General features: G+C 35.0%; 1 protein-coding gene across 1 annotated transcript in view; it reads left to right on the top strand.

Moving 5' to 3' along the window:
• The window catches only part of LOC121389856 (flowering time control protein FY-like), a 56,340-nt gene that overhangs the window by 2,487 nt on the left and 30,009 nt on the right, over positions 1 to 23,844 (top strand). Inside the window, exons 3-7 of the mRNA XM_041521503.1 lie at positions 1,565 to 1,633; positions 3,736 to 3,840; positions 4,844 to 4,939; positions 10,250 to 10,401; positions 13,457 to 13,554. Of these exons, the coding sequence (XP_041377437.1) occupies positions 1,565 to 1,633; positions 3,736 to 3,840; positions 4,844 to 4,939; positions 10,250 to 10,401; positions 13,457 to 13,554 (520 nt within the window). The remainder of the gene's footprint in view (positions 1 to 1,564; positions 1,634 to 3,735; positions 3,841 to 4,843; positions 4,940 to 10,249; positions 10,402 to 13,456; positions 13,555 to 23,844) is intronic.

Raw genomic sequence — 23,844 nt, forward strand, 5'->3', positions numbered from 1 at the left:
TATCATGTCGCGATTCGCTACACAAATTTCAGAGATCACTACACAATTTTGAAACATTAACCTTTAGACTACTGGATTAATTTTTAACAAAAACCACGTTGAGTGGGTACAAGTTTATAATTTTTACTCACATATATTCACTTAAATGTTTCATAAATACGTGAAATAAAGTTCATATATGAATCGGTAAGTATTATTTTCGTGTCTTTTTTTTGTAATTTTTGTTATTTTAGATCGGCTAATGGTGATTAAAATTAGGCAAAAAATAGAAAAAAGTTGTGTTTACTTACGGGCATTTGTGGCCAGCTGTCCAGTATTTATGTCCATTATTCCCGATAACTGGTTTTTTGACCAGAATTTTTTTTAAAACCCGAACTACGATTCATATTGCAATATTTGGTAATTTTCGTTGTTGGTAAAACGATCAAATTTATTATCAAATTAGCTGTTACAATCAGCTATCGATCCCTGAAAATTACAGCGACGTGCCGCCATTGTTGTCAAGCGAAAATACTTGCCGAAAACCACTTTTTGAACTCAAAATTTCAAGGTATTTTCAATTGAAAAAATCAAAACAAAAACCACCATTTTATATTTCCGTTTCCGGCGAGTGTCGTGTGCAAAACGGCGGGAAATATGAATTGGGGAGTGCACTGTATACAGTGTACAGTATATCGACTGACGTGACGTCGGGCGAGATATCTCGCCTGCAGTAGTCAGAAGGTTAAACAGTAGTTGCTAATCAATTTTCAATTGACTAGAAATATCGCTAATGAAGATTTTGAAAACAAAATGTTCCCTGTGGGAGGAGTTTTGTAAAGTTCATAAATGCATCTTAAAGCTATAGATTACCAGGGGACTAATTCACAAAGCTCTCTTAGTCTCTTCTAGACAACGAAGCATCCTCTGTGCAAGTCTTTTAGCATTGCACTTCGAGATCGCAAAGTTGCGAGAGTTTAGTGAATAAGGCCCCTGGCCTGTAATTTATGATAACCTGTTACCAAGCACTATGCTTATTTCAATGTCTGTCTTGCACTGACTTGCACTTGGAGTGTTGTAAGTAACAAGTATCAACAGCTTGTCTGCTGCCTGAATAAGACAACCAGTGAAAAGGGTTCTTTACAGTCTGTACAGTTCATATATATACTATACCATTGTGTCTTGAATAGTAAATAACTACATGTGTTTGCTGAGGTTTGGGGGATTGATAGTACACCCTAGCCTATATATAAATAGATATTCTGACTAACAGAAGTTTTATTTATGTTGCTACATTAACAGCTATGTATCAGTGCTGCTGCAACTCCTGCAATTAAAAAAAAATGTCCACACTAAAAAAACACTCCATTGAAAAAAGTTTGAATATAGTCCAAGGCAAAAAAGTGTCGTTGAGAATTAAAACTGCACGGCATTGCCGATTGCCATGGGCAGTTACAGGGGTTGTACTACTGAGAAGAATTGTCACTGTGTTATATACAAGTTATAACAGTGATGGGGTATCGGTGGTTCTGTAGAAGTTTTATGAAGGTCCTGCTCAGCAGAATTGTGATAATTTACATTTCAGAACCGGATTTGGCAGCGAGACTACAGGGACAAGAGAGCCATACAGCCAGACAATTTGTATCAGCTTGACGTGAGTAACATAACCAGCTGTCTGTCTGACAGTTTGTATCAGTTGACAGTTTGTATCAGCTTGACGCGAGTAACAACCAGCTGTCTGTCTGACAGTTTGTATCAGCTTGACGCGAGTAACGTAACCGGCTGTCTGTCTGACAGTTTGTATCAGCTTGACGCGAGTAACATAACCAGCTGTCTGACAGTTTTTATCAGCTTGACGCGAGTAATGTAACCAGCTGTCTGTCTGACAATTTGTATCAGCTTGACGCGAGTAACGTAACCAGCTGTCTGTCTGACAGTTTGTATCAGCTTGACGCGAGTAACATAACCAGCTGTCTGTCTGACAGTTTGTATCAGCTTGACGTGAGTACCGACACAAACAAGCTGACCTCAAGATATTTCTCCTCAAAACCACTGAAATGTTAAGGTTAATTAGATTAAAATAACTTGAATTGCATTTCTTAATATTGACAACTCTACAGCATGTGTTAATGACAGTACTGAAATAAAACAACCTTCCTGCACTCATAAAAGACAAAAGTCCCCGTTGTGCCCAAATTAGTGAGATCTAAAACCGTGATAATGTGCTAGCTGGCTTTATTGTTGGGTTGTGCACTGTACTCTGTAACAGTGCTTGTCGTGATTATTGAGTCCTGTGTAATGTTCTTCCCTGTATGTAGTTATAGAGATGAGATATAAGTGTTATTGTTCTGGAGGCGGCCGTCACTTCAGTTGTAGTGTTTAACTCAACTTTAAAGCTGCACATTTAGCTCTACTTCAGTCCTGCATCATTGAAACTTGGTTTATAGTTACCTCTGCGAATGTTCATCTCAATGTGTGTTTTTAAACAAAATTTAAATTTGTTAAATTCAAACAATAATGGATTTTTTTACTAAGGTGTAATTAAATGTTTTTTTGTTTTTTTTCAAATGCATTGAGACGAACATCTTTGGATGCAAATATTCAATGACACAGAATAAGTTTATGGTATGAGCGACATTAAATTCCATGGAATTCTTGCTTTAGGTGCTCATATTAATATGTGTGTTACTTTATGGGTATAGTGTTCTCTGTATCATTTTACAGGGGTTGAAATTCCTGTCAAACAACCGGCCTCGGTGGTGTCGTGGCAGGCCATCGGTCTACAGGCTGGTAGGTACTGGGTTCAGATTCCAGTCGAGGCATGGAATTTTTAATCCAGATACCGACTCCAAACCCTAAGTGACCGGCCTCGGTGGCGTCGTGGCAGGCCATCGGTCTACAGGCTGGCAGGTACTGGGTTCGGATCCCAGTCGAGGCATGGGATTTTTAATCCAGATACCGACTCCAAACCCTGAGTGCTCCGCAAGGCTCAGTGGGTAGGTGTAAACCACTTGCACCGACCAGTGATCCATAACTGGTTCAACAAAGGCCATGGTTTGTGCTATCCTGCCTGTGGGAAGCGCAAATAAAAGATCCCTTGCTGCCAATCGGAAGAGTAGCCCATGTAGTGGCGACAGCGGGTTTCCTCTCAAAATCTGTGTGGTCCTTAACCATATGTCTGACGCCATATAACCGTAAATAAAATGTGTTAAGTGCGTCGTTAAATAAAACATTTCTTTCTTTCTTTTTTCCAAACCCTAAGTGAGTGCTCCGCAAGGCTCAATGGGTAGGTGTAAACCACTTGCACCGACCAGTGATCCATAACTGGTTCAACAAAGGCCATAGTTTGTGCTATCCTGCCTGTGGGAAGCGCAAATAAAAGATCCCTTGCTGCCTGTCGTGAAAGAGTAGCCTATATGGCGACAGCAGGTTTCCTCTAAAAAAATCTGTGTGGTCCTTAACCATATGTTTGACGCCATATAACCGTAATTAAAATGTGTTGAGTGCGTCGTTAAATAAAACACTTCTTTCTTTCTTTTCCTGTCAAACATTCGGTCAGGCAAGCTATAAATTCTGCCGGACCAAATCGAAATGTGTCAAGACCAAGCATAAAGTATAAATGTAAAATAATTGCAGGTCCGTGGTGATGTTGACCAGCAAAAAACGGTTGGCATGCAAGTATTTCCACCTCTGTTTTTGTATTTAATTGGCCATCGTTATAATTTGTATTAATCTTTGACTACTCTGTCATTACAGATTGAACCGCCGTGCAGCACACTGGAAAACCCCATTAACGCTGTGACGACCAAGTTCGTGAGGACATCGACAAACAAATTCCGCTGTCCAATTTTTGTTTTAACTGTGAGTACACCTTTACAGTTGTCTTGCTACCTTGTGTGTTGGCTGGTTTATGTTTATCTAAAAAAAATACTCTGATAAATCTCCATTGTTCGTTTTAACTATTGATGACTTGTATCCAGGATTAGCTCTGGGTGAGCAAACCAATTCGCCAAATTGTCTATTAAACTTCAAAAATTGCAAAAATCTACAGATATCTTCTAAAAAATGTCAATTATTGCATGAAATTATTTCAACGAACTAAAATAAAATTCACCAACTGCTTTCAAAATTCGCAATTGGCGAATGTGGCAAGTGCCAGAACTAGCCCTGCTATCGACTTAAAGTTTACTTCTTTGAACTTCTTTTGTTTGCAATTTGTAACAAAGAACTAATTAAATAAAATTCAAAATGTTTTTAAGAGTTCACAAATTACAAATTTAATTTGATGGAACAAATTCAAGCAAAAAAAAAAAAAATCCGTCCAGGTTAAGACCTTTCTTTCAAGTTTTGTATTTGAACGCCATGTTCGCTGAAGGTGTATTTTTTATTAGTCTTCCTGTCTTAAATACATTGTTACTCTTTTTGGTTTATCACACTGCTGAAATTTTCATATACATAATTTTTTTCCAGTAACAAACTAGATCCAAAGTTTATATGGCAATGAGAAAAATAATAAAACATTTTGTGCTATTTAAAGTGTATAAAGTGTGTAGTTGTATTTGTTTTTGTTCAACATACTAAGTTACAATAATTACTGTGTGATGATAAAAATGTATTTATCTTTCCGTTAAGCCAGCAGAATAGAGGCTGTGTTACTTAAGATGTCTTTGTGTTTACTGTATTTATAAATATAATGTGTTTGTGTTTACTGTTATTTATAATGTGTTTGTGTTTACTCTGTTATTTATAATGTGTTTGTATTTTTTATAATGTGTGTGTTTACAGTGTTTTTTATAATGTGTTTGTGTTTACAGTGTTATTTATAATGTGTTTGTGTTTACTGTTATTTATAATATGATTACAGTGGACCCCCGAAGGTAGGAGACTTGTGACTGGAGCGTCGAGTGGAGAATTCACTTTGTGGAATGGACTGGCATTTAATTTTGAAACTATATTACAGGTAATATTGAGACTATATTATGGGTAATGTTTAGACTATATTACAGGTAATGTTGAGACTATATTATAGGTAATGTTTAGACTATATGACAGGTAATGTCTAGACTATATTTAGTGCTGCAACGATAAACCAGTCTACTGGTATACCACAATAATTGATCAGCTTGATACGAACCGCGGTACAGTTTTGCGTATTGCGATTTTTATATGCTATTTTTTTTTCTTGTATCTTATTTGACCTGAAATAGGCAAACAAACAAACGAACAAACAAAAACCACATCATTTTATTAATTGGTGATGACAGGAAATGTAACAATCACGTCAAGCGTAGTCGGCTTATTTGTTGGCATACGAAGTGATAGGTCGGTTGTACTTGGTTCTAACTTCTAAACAAAACGTGTTAAAAGTCCAATGAAAATAACCAGTTAACGATAATTACAAATAAATGTTTTGTTCCTTACACATTATAATTCATTGTTCATTTACGTTGGAATATGGCTATGGCTATCATCTTCAAAGAAATAAACCAACAAACGAGAATCACACTTCGCTGTTTTTCACTGAACTCGGAATACTTCGGCCGATCGTTCAAAACACCTCAGCTAATAACCTCGGTTCTGGTTCTGTCAATCTGCCGAAACATTGCGACTCAATATGTACATTTCCGTGTCAAGCAAGCAGTAACGGAAAAGCCCAATAGTAAGGATTTCCGAATGTGACAATTTATAAATAGTTTGACACCGTCATACCAGTGTTCTAGTAGACTAGTATTGTGTTAAAAAATAAAAATATGGCCTAAAACATTTAGCCTGACAGCTGAAACTAATAAACAGGGTTCGCACGGGCCTGGAAAAGTCCTTGAATTTTGACATAGTACTTGAAAAGTACTGGAATTTTGCAAATTCAGAAAAGGTCCTGGAAAAGTACTGGAATTTCATTAAAAACTACTTGAAAATTGCCAAAATGTACTTGAGGTTTTTTTACAAGCAGAATGTCTCTCTTACTGATTAAAATCTGGAAAAAATAGTAAGTATTTGCTGACGTATTTCTCGTAATCAAAACCCAGAAGTGATATGTGTTGCTGCCGATATAGATAGACTGGCATACAAGTCCTTGTTGCGCTTGCTATATGCACCACAGTGTGAAGATTAAAGTAGACTGGGCTGCTGTCTACTGGAAACAGTGCATTACTAATAGTTGAACCGGTTTATGAGCGAGACGGGTAACCAGTCGTGTGCTGAAAAACGGTCAGCTGTAGTTAACTAGTGATGTGTGTGTGTTAAACTGCTTGTAACATTGTGCCAAAGACTACTTGAAAAACAGAAAAATGTACTTGAAAAATATACTTGAAAAGTAATGGAATTTCTGTTCACCAAGTCTGTACGAACCATGATAAAGATCATTAAAAAGTTATGCCTTCTGTTTTCATTAAAAAAAAAACAACCCATAAATATTAAATTTAAATAATATCAACTATATTGCAATACAGTTTCTTATATCGCAATACGCAAAACCGTATCGTTGCACCCCTAACTATATTACAGGTAATGTTTAGACTATATTATAGGTAATGTTTAAACAATATTATAGCCTCTATTTGAAACATACTTATCTTCCCTTGATTTGCATGTGCGCTAAGCAGCCCGAACATCCACTAAATTACTTCCAAAGTGTTTACGCTCCAGTTGCTTGCGATAAACGCCCTTTGTTACTACTGAATCATGGAGTAGTCGTCGACTTGTTCTTTTATTTTTTAACGTTAATAAAATTTCCTATTTCTATTATTGTTTGTCAGATTGTGTGCAATCTCCTCCTTTTACAGAAAAGAAAATGTATATTTTTGTGCTCAACAGAAATACGTACGACCACGTCTTGGGGAGACCAAGATAAAGGGGCTCATTGATGATTGTCTCGTTAAAACGGCATCTTAATAAAGTTTTGATATTTGCAATTTTTATTTTTTAATGTTTTTTTTAATTTAAAAAAAAAAAAATTATTACCCCCAGATCATAGGAAATGTCAAGGTTGGGGAGCCTTGAATCATTGTCTTACAGTATCACATAAAAGTTATATACAAATATTATGACATATAAAATTATAAAAATATATATTATATGTGATGTTTAAGATTTTCTGTTTACAAATATGAATCTATATAGGCTTCCTCATACAATTAATTTCTAACTTGTAATCTGAGGGTCAAAAAGGAATAAAATAAAAAAAACAGAAGAGAAGGAAAGGGTAAGGGAAGATAAGGAAAAGAATTCAAGCAGAGATTCGTTAGATACCCAGGTCAACTTCAAAACTGATTGTTATTGGGTATTTAATATAATAATAATGACATTTGGTATCTAACAGAGAAAAGACAGACAAAGTATGAAAGTAAAAGTATGTTGTTTAAAAAGAGATATAGCAAAGATATGTTTTTAATTTCCAAACAAGCTATGTCATTTTATAGATAGAAACATAGGCATACTCGCAGTTTTTGAAGTAAATATATCTGTCAATATGAAATTTATGTTGCAGTTTATTTTTAATAATATTAATATTAAGATGATTGCCGAGTATTTTCGTACAATAGATATGATATTTTACATTAATTATTAACCAGTTAACTACATATACTTGGTTTATTTCACCATTTATCATGCCAGACATAACTATTTGCAATTAATTTGCATGTGTTTGTTTATATATCACTATGTACAAACGGAAGTGTACGTTAATTTGACTAAATGACTAGCTGCGATTTTCTATACCGCTAGCTGCGTTATTAACTACAACCTATGCAATAGTTAATAATGAAACTAACGATACAGAAATTCACTTCCTCGCCTAACGATAAGGTTTCTACAGTCTGACTTGGTAATACAGACAATTTCAGGAGCAAGCATGCCGATATTTTTCAGTGGAATAAACACCACAGGTAACAAATGGTACATCATGACATATATTAAATTTAATTTAATACTGATGATGCAAATAAATGCATTATTGGTGAAAATACGCAGACCAGTTGAAACATCGAGTCCAGTGTCATTTTCAGACAATGTGTAATGGACATAGTGTAACAGACACAATTTCATATGTAATTTAATAGTTACGATCGACTATCTACCTGCAGTTATTATTATGCACAAATATTAAGCATTCCACAGTGTGTGTGTGTATGTAGCCCAGTGGTAAAGCACCCACTTGATGCGTGTTTGGTTTGGGATCGATCTCCGTCGGTGGACCCATTGGGCTATTTCTCGTTCCAGCCAGAGCACCATGACTGGTATATCAAAGGCCGTAGTATGTGCTATTCTGTCTGTGAGATGGTGCATATAAAAGATCCCTTGCTGCATTAGGAAAAATGTAGCGGGTTTCCTCTGATGACTACGTGTCAGAATTACCAAACGTTCTACATGTACATCCAATAGCCCATGATTAATTAATCAATGTGCTCCAGAGCTTTTTTTCTTCTTTTTTTTCAATGAGCGTTATTGTTTAGAACTAAAAAAATAATTCAAAATAAAATAATTAAATATGAACTTTTAGTGTAATTTATAGTATGTTTCAAATTTAATTGTATGTATTGTCTGTTATTTCTTTTGCGTTCATCAGGGTATGAACAAAAGAAATCATCTGCAAACTTATGTATGAACGGCTTCGCCGAAGTAAAAACTAAATCAAGCAAGGTGCCAAGTGAGCTATGACCACAAAAGTCTTGAAGTCTGTTTGATTTTGTTTTTAAAATCGGATCAGGTCAAAAATATTACGGCGACTTCGACTTGTCACTACTAAACTGAATTGAACTGACTTGCGGCGAAGAAAACATTCATTTCACAGTTTAGATCAGGGCCTGATGTTTAACCTATATTACAGTTCCCGGATTTATCCAGCCATTCTGTGGGTGTGAAGATAGGCCATATTCTAAAAGAAAGTGGCACTCAAAATTCTCAATTTCTATTTTCAAAATTCCCATTAAATATAGGATAATAAACGAGTTACCAGTTACTATCAAATTTATGTCCTGAGTGAATAATTTTCACTTGTCATGAGCTTTAATGACGGACAAGTGAAAATTATTTCATGAAGGACATAAATTTAATAGTAACTGGTACAGAGTTTGTTATTCTATTAATAATTTATTACCCCATCTGTCATTATTATTTATTTAAAGCCTTTATTTTGTATATACATGGCTACATGTCCATGTATATAGAAACAATGTAAACCACTTTACATACTGTTCTGGGAATTGCTTTAAATTTGTATTTTAATCACGGTTCACAGATATTTTGCAAAAACCAATCTTCTATATAGTCTGTAAAAATTTTTTTATAATGAATTGCATTAAACTACCATTTTATTACAAGTTTAACACTGAAAAGAGAAAGACGTAACTGCAAACACATTTTTGGTCAAAGTACGAATAACAACAATGTGTGTCAAATCAGTGCTGGGGCGGGAGGTAGCCCAGTAGTAAAGTGCTCGCTTGATGCTCGGTCGGTTTGGGATCGATCCCTGTTGGTGGACCCATTGGGTTATTTCTCGTTCCAGCCAGTGCGCCACGACTGGTATATATCAAAGGATGTGGTATGTACTATCATGTATGGTCGATGATTAATAAATCAATGTTCTCTAGTGGTGTCGTTTAAATGAAACAAAATAAATACCATTGCTTGACTCTAATTACAACTCTACAATTATTTATGTAAAAATCTGTATTTTTATTCTTGTTGAAAATTGAGTCTTAATCCAATAGGCTACGAATAACCAATATCACATAGCCTACTAATAGCTCACACTGACTGATGCTTACATGTAGTAGTCCCCTACCAGTCCAACCGAAGGGGACTATAGGTTTCATCTCCGTCCTTCTGTCTGTCTAAGATATTGTGGGGGTTTTCACAATGCCTTGAGATATTCAGCTGAAATGTTGTATATAGCTGTATCATGTACTGCTACAGGGCCCGTGCTTATAAAACTTTTACAGTCCAGACTTAATCTTTAATGACGTCACACACATACAAATTGTTTTTAGTTGTCATGACATTAGTGTCTCAGACTCTATTAGGGTCTTGAGTCTAGACTTTAAAAGTTTATAAGCACCAAGCCAGATCAAGTTTCACTTTCGTGGTGAATTACCCATTTTTCAGAGTCATGGCCCTTTGCATTTAAGAGATATGAAAATTTGTTGAGCGCAGTAGGTGACATGTAGTGCTTTAGCAGTACTCTCAGAATGCTTACTTCAAGGGCTGTGAACAGTAACAAGACCCCTGTTTTGGTTATGTGAGTAATGAAACTATCTCCCGTCTGTTTCAGGCCCACGACACATCGGTGCGCGCGATGCGGTGGAGTCACAACGACCAGTGGATGGTGACAGCCGATCACTCGGGCTACATCAAGTACTGGCAGACCAACATGAACAACGTCAAGATGTACCAGGGCCACAAGGAGCCCATCCGCGGAATCAGGTGGGCACGCGAGGAGAAACACGCACAGATTCGTACCGGTCGGCGGTACAGCCGCGCAGTGGCTTCCCGGATTTTTATAAGTATCGCTTACCAGATTTCATATATTGTGTCGATTCAATATACATACACTTTCCGGCATTTTATAAGTAACATTTACCAGATTTCTTATATTGTGTTGATTCAATATACATACACTTTCCGGCATTATATAAGTAACATTTACCAGATTTCTTATATTGTGTTGATTAAATATACATACGATTCGCAGCATTTTATAAGTATCATTTACCAGATTTTATATATTTTGTCGATTCTACATGCATACGATTCCCTTTTTTTTTTTTTTTGGTATCGTTTACCAGATTTTATATATTGTGTCGACTCGATATACATACACTACCAGTAAATTTATTATAAGCATCGTTTACCAGATTTTTTATGTTATGTTAAATTGATACACACCTCCATAGCAATGTTTAATTGTAGTATTTATTATTTGTGTGTTATTGTTATTATGTTATGATAAATGTTGTATGAATAAAGGATATGTTAAGTTTGTTAATAAAGCAGTCAGATTTATTTTCTCACGATAAGCTTTAATAAAGTTTAGACCCTGTATTTTGATGTGTCATAATAAAGATTCAGTGATTTATCATTTTTCATCCCACATACTATTTATTATTTTTCATGTTTGGTAAGCATCCTAATTGGTAAAATGTGAAACCTAACATGGGGCAGATATAATATTTGTTGCGGTTCCATTTCACATGTTTTAATGCTATCATTATCAACATTCTGGGTCCAATGTTTATTACCTTATTTATTACCTATCCACATTTTGTGTCCCCAGTTTATGACGTTGATTTGACATATTGTTTTAGGTTAAATCATTACATTTCAAATAAAAGCTTACTAAATATTTTGGCCATTATGCAACTTTAATACAGTCCCATCAAGTTACAAGTCATAGTTTTCTTTCACAAGGTATAGGGAGTCTGGGAATTTTATTTTATTTTTTAAGGGGGGTGGGGGGAGGGGGGGTTGGTTTTTAAAAAAAATCTTTGTGCTACAAGGTGTGGGGTGTCCAGCAAAATGTTTCGTCTTTGTTCCACATGGTACAGATAGATATTTGAATAATTTTGTCTGAATTCCAGATTTTAACAACCCAAAACCTATTCTTTTTCTTATTCTGTGATGAAAAACTTACAATAACCTTTTTGTTTCATAATTTTTTGTGTGTGTATACATCAGAAGATGCCAGCAACTTGGGGGGGGGGGGGGGGGGGGGGGGGGGGTCCAGTTAATGTAGTAATTTGCCTTTCTGAGTTGGGTGTTTGGAGGCAGTGCAAACTATGATGGTACAAGTAGTTTTATTTTAGCTATTATGCAGTTTGAAAACGTATGTTTGGAAGGACTGGTAAGAAAAGAAAATCATTGAAGGCAAAAACAGCCTGCAATCATTCATTCATTCATTCATTGGTATTTTTCATCTTTATTTAAATCTCAAATATTTCCAGTTATTGACATTAAAAAATGTCTGCATTATGTTGAAATAGAGAAGTGAAATTATTATGAAAATAAGAATGTTAAAATTATGATTAAATTAATGGTTTAAAGATATTGATCAAGTTAAATATAAATACTCTTGAATAAAGCTATCAATAATAATAATAGAACAATATAGTCTCATCTACAGTGGCAATTTCATGATCATACTTCAGGCTTTTGTTTCATATAGTCAATATTTTTCTTCAGGTGTTGTTATTTTTGTTTTAATGATTGGGAAAAAAAATCTTTCTCAAATGTATACTGACATTTAAGTTATATTCAGATGTTAAAATAATTCGAAATAACTATGTTGCTATGTGTGTGACATTTGCACAATAAAGTTCCCATAGCAACCAAACTTTTATGTTGCTATGTGTGTGACAGTTGCACAATAAAGTTCCCATAGCAACCAATTCAACTTTTATGTAGCTATGTGTGTGACAGTTGCACAATAAAGTTCCCATAGCAGCTGATTCAACTTTGTTGCTATGTGTGTGACAGTTGCACAATAAAGTTCCCATAGCAACTCACTAAATTTTTACTAATTTTAACGATTTAACGATTTGCATGAATTTTATATTGTCATATTCATTGATGGTATATTAACTAATGTTCATTGTCAACTGCTAATAAAGAAATGAGCATTAAGTATAAATTGTAAATTTTTCTTCAAATTGCAGCAATTGTACTTTGTACTGTAATTTCGTTTATGATTTAAATAAAGATGTCAAAATAAACAGGCCAAATTTATTGGCAGTTTATTGGTTCCATGTTCTACATGGGGAAAATAAAGTTAAGACTTGTATAGCAAAGTGTTCAGCTATACTGAAGCAAGTTTCTTGTTGGGCAACCATGTTTTACGTGAAAAAATAAAGTTAAACATGGATCATTAATCACTCTTCAATACGGTTAGTTGGGATTTCTTTTCTGACATCCATGTTATACGTGAGAAAATAAAGTTAAACATGGATCATTAATCACACTTCAATACAGTTAGTTGGGATTTCTTTTCTGACATCCATGTTATACGTGAGAAAATAAAGTTAAACATGGATCATTAATCACACTTCAATACGGTTAATTAGAATTTCTTTTCTGACATCCATGTTATACATGAGAAAATAAAGTTAAACATGGATCATTAATCACATTTCAATACAGTTAATTGGGATTTCTTTTCTGACATCCATGTTATACGTGAGAAAATAAAGTTATGACATGGATCATTAATCACATTTCAATACAGTAAATTGGGATTTCTTTTCTGACATCCATGTTATACGTGAGAAAATAAAGTTATGACATGGATAATTAACAATAACTTCAGTATTGAAACTCCTATTGCCCACAGATTTGTTTTTATAACCGGATGCTTGGTAACAATTGCCATACCAAATTGGTAAGCTTGCATATCAACGGATCTTGACCAAATGTATGTATGATTTGTTGTTTAATAAATAAATGTTTTTCTCCTAATTTCCATCTTTGTTATTTGTTTTTCTGCCAGTTTTTGCCCGAGCGACAGTAAATTCGCAACATGCTCTGACGATGGGACCGTGCGTCTTTGGGACTTTGTAAGAGGACACGAAGAGAGAATTCTCAGAGGTACGAATGTCCACAGGCAAAACGTAGAACATTCCTTGTCACAATGTGGGACTGTAAGTTGAAAGATGTTTTTCAATCCAGTTTTTAATCTTAATATTTGACCTGCTGACTGAGACTTCTGAGGAGGAGGATGACAAGAAAATGGAAGACTTGTGGAGGACAGGGTGAATTACACGGTCTTGCCACTCATAGATGTAACATCACAATGGAATGGAATTTAGCATTTCTGGAATAATTACCTCAGAAAATCACCGGAATGGATGTTGAGATTGCACCGCTGAATTTATTTAATTTTGTTAAATATCTATCTGGCAAATTTAATATTTATTCATTATTGACCATTATTGAGTGCAATATCAGGTTTTATGAACCGAGGAAATTGATATTAACAGAGGCCAATAAGAATACAGATATATTATCATTAGGTAAGCATTGTTTTTATTTATTATGTCGCTCCCTCCCCCCAGTTATTATTTCAAAGCCAACATCCCTCCCTAAAGAACACAAACAAAAAGGACAGCAATTCAAAGCCAACGTTTCCCCACCCCGACAAAATTTCATTCATATAGAATCATCAAGCAACCACTTGGAACAGTGGTGTGTAACATGCCATAGCTAGGTCACAGTGACCTACTTTTGATGGGCGTATCGTGTACCTCACCAGTTCTCTTGTTCACAATAATGCAACTGAAGAAGGCCTCTTTAACCATCTGTGAAATGTTCAGTAGTGTTGAGGTGGTGTTAAACAGATGTTCTTTTACTGCTTGGGAGAGATTGTCAGGGATTGAAATTTATTTTTGGGAGGGTCATGACAAGTGTTTCAGTTTAATAACAAAAAATAGGGCATCAAGTCCAGACTGGGCCCGAAGACAACTTTCTATAAAATTTTCCCAGACAAAAATGATTTCATCCCAGGTGCCTTGGGTTCTAGCCAGTGCAATTTGTTGGATACATATTTTTTTTTATCATATTACTATGGCAGGACGTAGTCCAATGGTAAAGCGCTCGCCTGATGCGCGGTCTGTTTATGATCAATCCCTGTTGATGGTCCCATTGGTTTATTTTTGGTTCCAGCCTGTTCTCCATAAATGGTAAAAGAAAGGCATTGTTAAATAAAACGTTCCTTCTTCTTTATCATATTACCAATGAATTCATCATGGTGAACCAGGTAGGCCACCAGAGGATTATTCTTGCTGTTAACAAATGTTAAATAAAACGTTCCTTCTTCTTTATCATATTACCAATCAATTCATCATGGTGAACCAGGTAGGCCACCAGAGCATTATTCTTGCTGTTAACAATGTTAAATAAAACATTCTTCTTCTTTATCATATTACCAATCAATTCATCATGGTGAACCAGGTAGGCCACCAGAGCATTATTCTTGCTGTTAACAATGTTAAATAAAACATTCCTCCTTTATCTTATTACCAATGAATTCATCATGGTGAACCAGGTAGGCCACCAGAGCATTATTCTTGCTGTTAACAATGTTAAATAAAACATTCCTCCTTTATCTTATTACCAATGAATTCATCATGGTGAACCAGGTAGGCCACCAGAGCATTATTCTTGCTGTTAACAATGTTAAATAAAACATTCCTTCTTCTTTATCATATTACCAATGAATTCATCATGGTGAACCAGGTAGGCCACCAGAGCATTATTCTTGCTGTTAACAATGTTAAATAAAACATTCCTTCTTTATCATATTACCAATGAATTCATCATGGTGAACCAGGTAGGCCACCAGAGCATTATTCTTGCTGTTAACAATGTTAAATAAAACATTCCTCCTTTATCTTATTACCAATGAATTCATCATGGTGAACCAGGTAGGCCACCAGAGCATTATTCTTGCTGTTAACAATGTTAAATAAAACATTCCTCCTTTATCTTATTACCAATGAATTCATCATGGTGAACCAGGTAGGCCACCAGAGCATTATTCTTGCTGTTAACAATGTTAAATAAAACATTCCTCCTTTATCTTATTACCAATGAATTCATCATGGTGAACCAGGTAGGCCACCAGAGCATTATTCTTGCTGTTAACAATGTTAAATAAAACATTCCTCCTTTATCTTATTACCAATGAATTCATCATGGTGAACCAGGTAGGCCACCAGAGCATTATTCTTGCTGTTAACAATGTTAAATAAAACATTCCTCCTTTATCTTATTACCAATGAATTCATCATGGTGAACCAGGTAGGCCACCAGAGCATTATTCTTGCTGTTAACAATGTTAAATAAAACATTCCTCCTTTATCTTATTACCAATGAATTCATCATGGTGAACCAGGTAGGCCACCAGAGCATTATTCTTGCTGTTAACAATGTTAAATAAAACATTCCTCCTTTATCTTATTACCAATGAATTCATCATGGTGAACCAGGTAGGCCACCAGAGCATTATTCTTGCTGTTAACAATGTTAAATAAAACATTCCTCCTTTATCTTATTACCAATGAATTCATCATGGTGAACCAGGTAGGCCACCAGAGCATTATTCTTGCTGTTAACAATGTTAAATAAAACATTCCTTCTTCTTTATCATATTACCAATCAATTCATCATGGTGAACCAGGTAGGCCACCAGAGCATTATTCTTGCTGTTAACAATGTTAAATAAAACATTCCTCCTCTTTATCATATTACCAATCAATTCATCATGGTGAACCAGGTAGGCCACCAGAGCATTATTCTTGCTGTTAACAATGTTAAATAAAACATTCCTCCTTTATCTTATTACCAATGAATTCATCATGGTGAACCAGGTAGGCCACCAGAGCATTATTCTTGCTGTTAACAATGTTAAATAAAACATTCCTCCTTTATCTTATTACCAATGAATTCATCATGGTGAACCAGGTAGGCCACCAGAGCATTATTCTTGCTGTTAACAATGTTAAATAAAACATTCCTTCTTCTTTATCATATTACCAATGAATTCATCATGGTGAACCAGGTAGGCCACCAGAGCATTATTCTTGCTGTTAACAATGTTAAATAAAACATTCCTTCTTTATCATATTACCAATGAATTCATCATGGTGAACCAGGTAGGCCACCAGAGCATTATTCTTGCTGTTAACAATGTTAAATAAAACATTCCTCCTTTATCTTATTACCAATGAATTCATCATGGTGAACCAGGTAGGCCACCAGAGCATTATTCTTGCTGTTAACAATGTTAAATAAAACATTCCTCCTTTATCTTATTACCAATGAATTCATCATGGTGAACCAGGTAGGCCACCAGAGCATTATTCTTGCTGTTAACAATGTTAAATAAAACATTCCTCCTTTATCTTATTACCAATGAATTCATCATGGTGAACCAGGTAGGCCACCAGAGCATTATTCTTGCTGTTAACAATGTTAAATAAAACATTCCTCCTTTATCTTATTACCAATGAATTCATCATGGTGAACCAGGTAGGCCACCAGAGCATTATTCTTGCTGTTAACAATGTTAAATAAAACATTCCTCCTTTATCTTATTACCAATGAATTCATCATGGTGAACCAGGTAGGCCACCAGAGCATTATTCTTGCTGTTAACAATGTTAAATAAAACATTCCTCCTTTATCTTATTACCAATGAATTCATCATGGTGAACCAGGTAGGCCACCAGAGCATTATTCTTGCTGTTAACAATGTTAAATAAAACATTCCTCCTTTATCTTATTACCAATGAATTCATCATGGTGAACCAGGTAGGCCACCAGAGCATTATTCTTGCTGTTAACAATGTTAAATAAAACATTCCTCCTTTATCTTATTACCAATGAATTCATCATGGTGAACCAGGTAGGCCACCAGAGCATTATTCTTGCTGTTAACAATGTTAAATAAAACATTCCTCCTTTATCTTATTACCAATGAATTCATCATGGTGAACCAGGTAGGCCACCAGAGCATTATTCTTGCTGTTAACAATGTTAAATAAAACATTCCTCCTTTATCTTATTACCAATGAATTCATCATGGTGAACCAGGTAGGCCACCAGAGCATTATTCTTGCTGTTAACAATGTTAAATAAAACATTCCTCCTTTATCTTATTACCAATGAATTCATCATGGTGAACCAGGTAGGCCACCAGAGCATTATTCTTGCTGTTAACAATGTTAAATAAAACATTCCTCCTTTATCTTATTACCAATGAATTCATCATGGTGAACCAGGTAGGCCACCAGAGCATTATTCTTGCTGTTAACAATGTTAAATAAAACATTCCTCCTTTATCTTATTACCAATGAATTCATCATGGTGAACCAGGTAGGCCACCAGAGCATTATTCTTGCTGTTAACAATGTTAAATAAAACATTCCTCCTTTATCTTATTACCAATGAATTCATCATGGTGAACCAGGTAGGCCACCAGAGCATTATTCTTGCTGTTAACAATGTTAAATAAAACATTCCTCCTTTATCTTATTACCAATGAATTCATCATGGTGAACCAGGTAGGCCACCAGAGCATTATTCTTGCTGTTAACAATGTTAAATAAAACATTCCTCCTTTATCTTATTACCAATGAATTCATCATGGTGAACCAGGTAGGCCACCAGAGCATTATTCTTGCTGTTAACAATGTTAAATAAAACATTCCTCCTTTATCTTATTACCAATGAATTCATCATGGTGAACCAGGTAGGCCACCAGAGCATTATTCTTGCTGTTAACAATGTTAAATAAAACATTCCTCCTTTATCTTATTACCAATGAATTCATCATGGTGAACCAGGTAGGCCACCAGAGCATTATTCTTGCTGTTAACAATGTTAAATAAAACATTCCTCCTTTATCTTATTACCAATGAATTCATCATGGTGAACCAGGTAGGCCACCAGAGCATTATTCTTGCTGTTAACAATGTTAAATAAAACATTCCTCCTTTATCTTATTACCAATGAATTCATCATGGTGAACCAGGTAGGCCACCAGAGCATTATTCTTGCTGTTAACAATGTTAAATAAAACATTCCTCCTTTATCTTATTACCAATGAATTCATCATGGTGAACCAGGTAGGCCACCAGAGCATTATTCTTGCTGTTAACAATGTTAAATAAAACATTCCTCCTTTATCTTATTACCAATGAATTCATCATGGTGAACCAGGTAGGCCACCAGAGCATTATTCTTGCTGTTAACAATGTTAAATAAAACATTCCTCCTTTATCTTATTACCAATGAATTCATCATGGTGAACCAGGTAGGCCACCAGAGCATTATTCTTGCTGTTAACAATGTTAAATAAAACATTCCTCCTTTATCTTATTACCAATGAATTCATCATGGTGAACCAGGTAGGCCACCAGAGCATTATTCTTGCTGTTAACAATGTTAAATAAAACATTCCTCCTTTATCTTATTACCAATGAATTCATCATGGTGAACCAGGTAGGCCACCAGAGCATTATTCTTGCTGTTAACAATGTTAAATAAAACATTCCTCCTTTATCTTATTACCAATGAATTCATCATGGTGAACCAGGTAGGCCACCAGAGCATTATTCTTGCTGTTAACAATGTTAAATAAAACATTCCTCCTTTATCTTATTACCAATGAATTCATCATGGTGAACCAGGTAGGCCACCAGAGCATTATTCTTGCTGTTAACAATGTTAAATAAAACATTCCTCCTTTATCTTATTACCAATGAATTCATCATGGTGAACCAGGTAGGCCACCAGAGCATTATTCTTGCTGTTAACAATGTTAAATAAAACATTCCTCCTTTATCTTATTACCAATGAATTCATCATGGTGAACCAGGTAGGCCACCAGAGCATTATTCTTGCTGTTAACAATGTTAAAAGTTTCAGTAAGGAAGGAAAACTCTGCACTTGCTGCCATTGTGGTAAAATTTGAACCCAGGAATTCTGCTGTGCAAGCAAAATGTGTATTGAAGAAAACTATAACCTTGTTCTGTGATCATTAAATATTCACAGATGTGGCTCATGCTGATAGTTCACACCCAAGCTTGAGTCAAAGGAATATTTTTTTGATGGCATTTTTGTACATTTTTTAATTACAACAATTTGGTGATTTGGTGATTATTTTAAAGACGAAACATGCTTTTACCACATGGGCTAACCCTGTGAACAATTAGCAAGGTATCACTTGCATGCCTCAATAGCTCAAAAGGTATCATGACAAGTCTGCAAGCTGCGGGCGGTAATGGTGCCATAGGTTCGAGTGCCAGCAACGGCATGGGACAATTCGTGAGGCCAGAACGATTTTAATTATCCCTTGCGCCAGTGTTAATATCTATGTATGTAACTGAACCTCGACATACATACAATATATAGATATTCATACATCAATACATACATACAATATATAGATATTCATACATCAATACATACATACAGTATATAGATATTCATACATCAATACATGCATACAGTATATAGATGGTCATACATCAATACATGCATACAGTATATAGATATTCATACATCAATACATACATAAAGTATATAGATGGTCATACATCAATACATGCATACAGTATATAGATGGTCATACATCAATACATGCATACAGTATATAGATATTCATACATCAATACATGCATACAGTATATAGATGGTCATACATCAATACATACATACAGTATATAGATGGTCATACATCAATACATGCATACAGTATATAGATATTCATACATCAATACATACAATATATAGATATTCATACATCAATACATACATACATCAATACATACAGTATATAGATATTGATGCATCAATACATACATCAATACATACATATATTAATACATACATACAATATATATAGATATTCATACATCAATACATGCATACATCAATACATACCTACAATATATAGATATTCATACATCAATACATACAATATATAGATATTCATACATCAATACATACATACATCAATACATACAGTATATAGATATTGATGCATCAATACATACATCAATACATACATATATTAATACATACATACAATATATATAGATATTCATACATCAATACATGCATACATCAATACATACATACAATATATAGATATTCATACATCAATACATACATCAATACATACATACAGTATATAGATATTCATACATCAATACATACATACAATATATAGATATTCATACATCAATACATACAATATATAGATATTCATACATCAATACATACATACATCAATACATACATACAGTATATAGATATTCATACATCAATACATACATACATCAATAGATACATACAGTATATAGATATTCATACATCAATACATACATACAATATATAGATATTCATACATTAATACATACATACAATATATAGATATTCATACATCAATACATACATACATCAATACATACCTACAATATATAGATATTCATACATCAATATACTTTGGCACTTGATGTACTAGTTGTGCATTATTTGGGGCGCAAGGGGGGGGGGGGGGGGGGAAAGAGTCCATTGATGGTGTTGGATCCTGCAATCTGTCACACCTAAGGTGAACACTGTACCACCACATCCAGTTCATGTATATTGTATAAAGAAGATGGTTGATAAAGAAATATAGGGCAGAATATATACGAAGGCTGTTTTTCTTAAACGAAGGTGTAAATGTATATAGTTACACACATGTAAATGTATATAGTTACACACATGTAAATGTGTAAAGTTACAAACAGGCTTTGTAAATTCAGCCCATGGTGTTTAAGACATTTTATGTTTAATGACACTACTTGAGCACATTGATTTATTAATCATCGGCTTTTGGATGTCGAACATTTCATAATTCTGACATAGTCTTAGGACACCCACTACATGTTTTGATTACCAGCTAGGGATCATTTATATGCACTTCCCACAGACAGGACAACACATACCATAGCCTTTGATATAGCAGTCATCGTGCACCTACTTATATAACTGGAACATTATTGAAAGGTTTGGGTTTCTTCCTGTATTGTGTGAATTAGTGGTTAATGTGTGAATCAGTGGTTAATGTGTGAATCAGTGGTTAATGTGTAAGTTTGTGAATCAGTGGTTAATGTGTGAATCGGTGGTTAATGTGTGAATCAATGGTTAATGTGTGAATCAGTGGTTAATGTGTGAATCAGTGGTTAATATGTGAATCAGTGGTTAATGTGGGTTAATATGTGAATCAGTGGGTTAATGTGTGAATTAGTGGGTTAATGTGTGAATCGGTGGTTAATGTGTGAATCAGTGGTTAATGTGTGAATCAGTGGTTAATATGCCAAGTAATATGTTATCAGCAAACTCTAAAATGATCATGTTGAATGTAACAGTCTTTGCCTATCCGGTGGTAGGTAGCAATTCCGTGTTTTCGCTATAGTTGTATCTGACAGAGAGAGAGATCATAACCGTCCAAATGTCTGTCTAGTTCTGGAACGGCAGAGTACTCGGGCTACATCATCCCATCACAAATGGTGATGTCCCAGATATTTGCCTTCTTTGCCTCAAGGAAGCACTGACAATGATAAGTGAATGTCTGCTAAATTAAAGGGACATTCCTGAGTTTGCTGCAATGTTTAAGATGTTATCGACTAAAAGAGACTTTTTAATGATTGTAATTACATATATATATTTTTCTGCATAAAATATTAGTGGCTGTGTATTAAATGTGTTTCTTATCGTTCTAATATTTGTACTAGTTTACATTTCATTTTATTTCCTAAAATGTATTTTTTCGTACGTACGAAATTATTTAAAGACAAAATCCAGTTTGGGCTTCTTACAAATGTTAAGACGACCAGAAACACACTGAATATACAGACACTGATATTGTAAACAGGAAAATATATTTAATATGTAAGTTTAATTGTAGAAATACTTTATTAGTCAGAAACATCTTACAATGCAGCAAGCTCAGGAATGTCCCTTTAAGGTAAGTGGGTAGAACTGGTTTAATGAGCATACATCCATAATATTCAAATGCATTGCCAGACTTTGTACCCAATTAATGTTTTTATTTAATAGTAAAAATATTTTAATGTAATGTAAATGTTCTCCATCCCAGTGAGTTCCCCGATGACTGTTAGCATGGTTCAACACATCCTCCAGCCGTCTGCCACGGCTTGTGAATGTTTGGTCTGGGATAGTTGACATTATTAACTACTACTGTGATACGTGGGGCACTAGACAAAGCTTCTGTGAGGGCTAATGACCTTGTCAAACATTTGTAGAACTGCTGGTATATCAAAGACTGGTACATGCTGTCGCGTCTGTGAATTAATTGGCATAAGGAAACATCCTTTATTGCCATCCAATTGGAGTAGCCCATGTTGCGGCTGCAGGCTTCACAGATTTAAAACAGTTAAGTCTAGAAATAGCTGTATGTTAGACATTGCACAGCACTTGATAATGTACTGAGGTTTAATTCAAGTTAGGCTATTTCTCGTTCCAGCCAGTGCACCATGACTGGTATATCAAAGGTCATGGTATGTGCTTTCCTGTCTGTGGGATGATGCAGATAAAACATCCCTTGCTACTAATGGAAAAATGAAGTAGGTTTCAACTCTAAGACTATATGTCAAAATTACCAAATGTTTGACATCCAGTAGTTCTAGTGGTGTCGTTAAACAAAAGAAACTTTTTAATTTAAATTTTACATTCCTTTCTTTGGCAAAGTACACATAAAAGATTCCTAGATGCAACCATGTGGAAACCGCAGGAATCCTCTAGCCAGATGTGCGATCAATCCCTGTCAGTGGGCCCATGGGCTATTTCTTGTTCCAGACAGTGCACCACAACTGGTGTAACAAAGGCTGTGGTATATACTATACTGTCTGTGGGATAGTGCATATAAAAGATCCCTTGCTGCTAATCGAAAAGAGTAGCCCATGAAGTGGCGACAGCGGGTTTCCCCTCTCAATATCTGTGTGGTCCTTAACCATATGTCTGATGACTCATTACCGTAAATAAAATGTGTTGAGTGCATCGTTAAATAAAACATTCCTTCCTTCCTCTTGCACTAACCACGGTTCTAGAGAGATTATTTAGACAGCTGAATTGTAATCCCAGGACAGTGAGCCATAGCTGGATATGATCATGAAAAATTAGAATTAGAAAAATTCTTCCAGGGGTGCAGAAATGAAAATATCTGTTAGTCTGCTGGACCAGTACCAGCAAAAGACTTCACTGGTTGACCAAAATTGTAACTTGGCCATCAGCGGTCAGGACGACACTATTGCTATAAATATAATACACACTTGAAATGATCATTTATTAAAACTAAACATGTTTTTT

The sequence above is a fragment of the Gigantopelta aegis genome, chromosome 15, assembly GCF_016097555.1.
Source record: "Gigantopelta aegis isolate Gae_Host chromosome 15, Gae_host_genome, whole genome shotgun sequence".
Taxonomy (NCBI): Eukaryota; Metazoa; Mollusca; class Gastropoda; order Neomphalida; family Peltospiridae; genus Gigantopelta; species Gigantopelta aegis.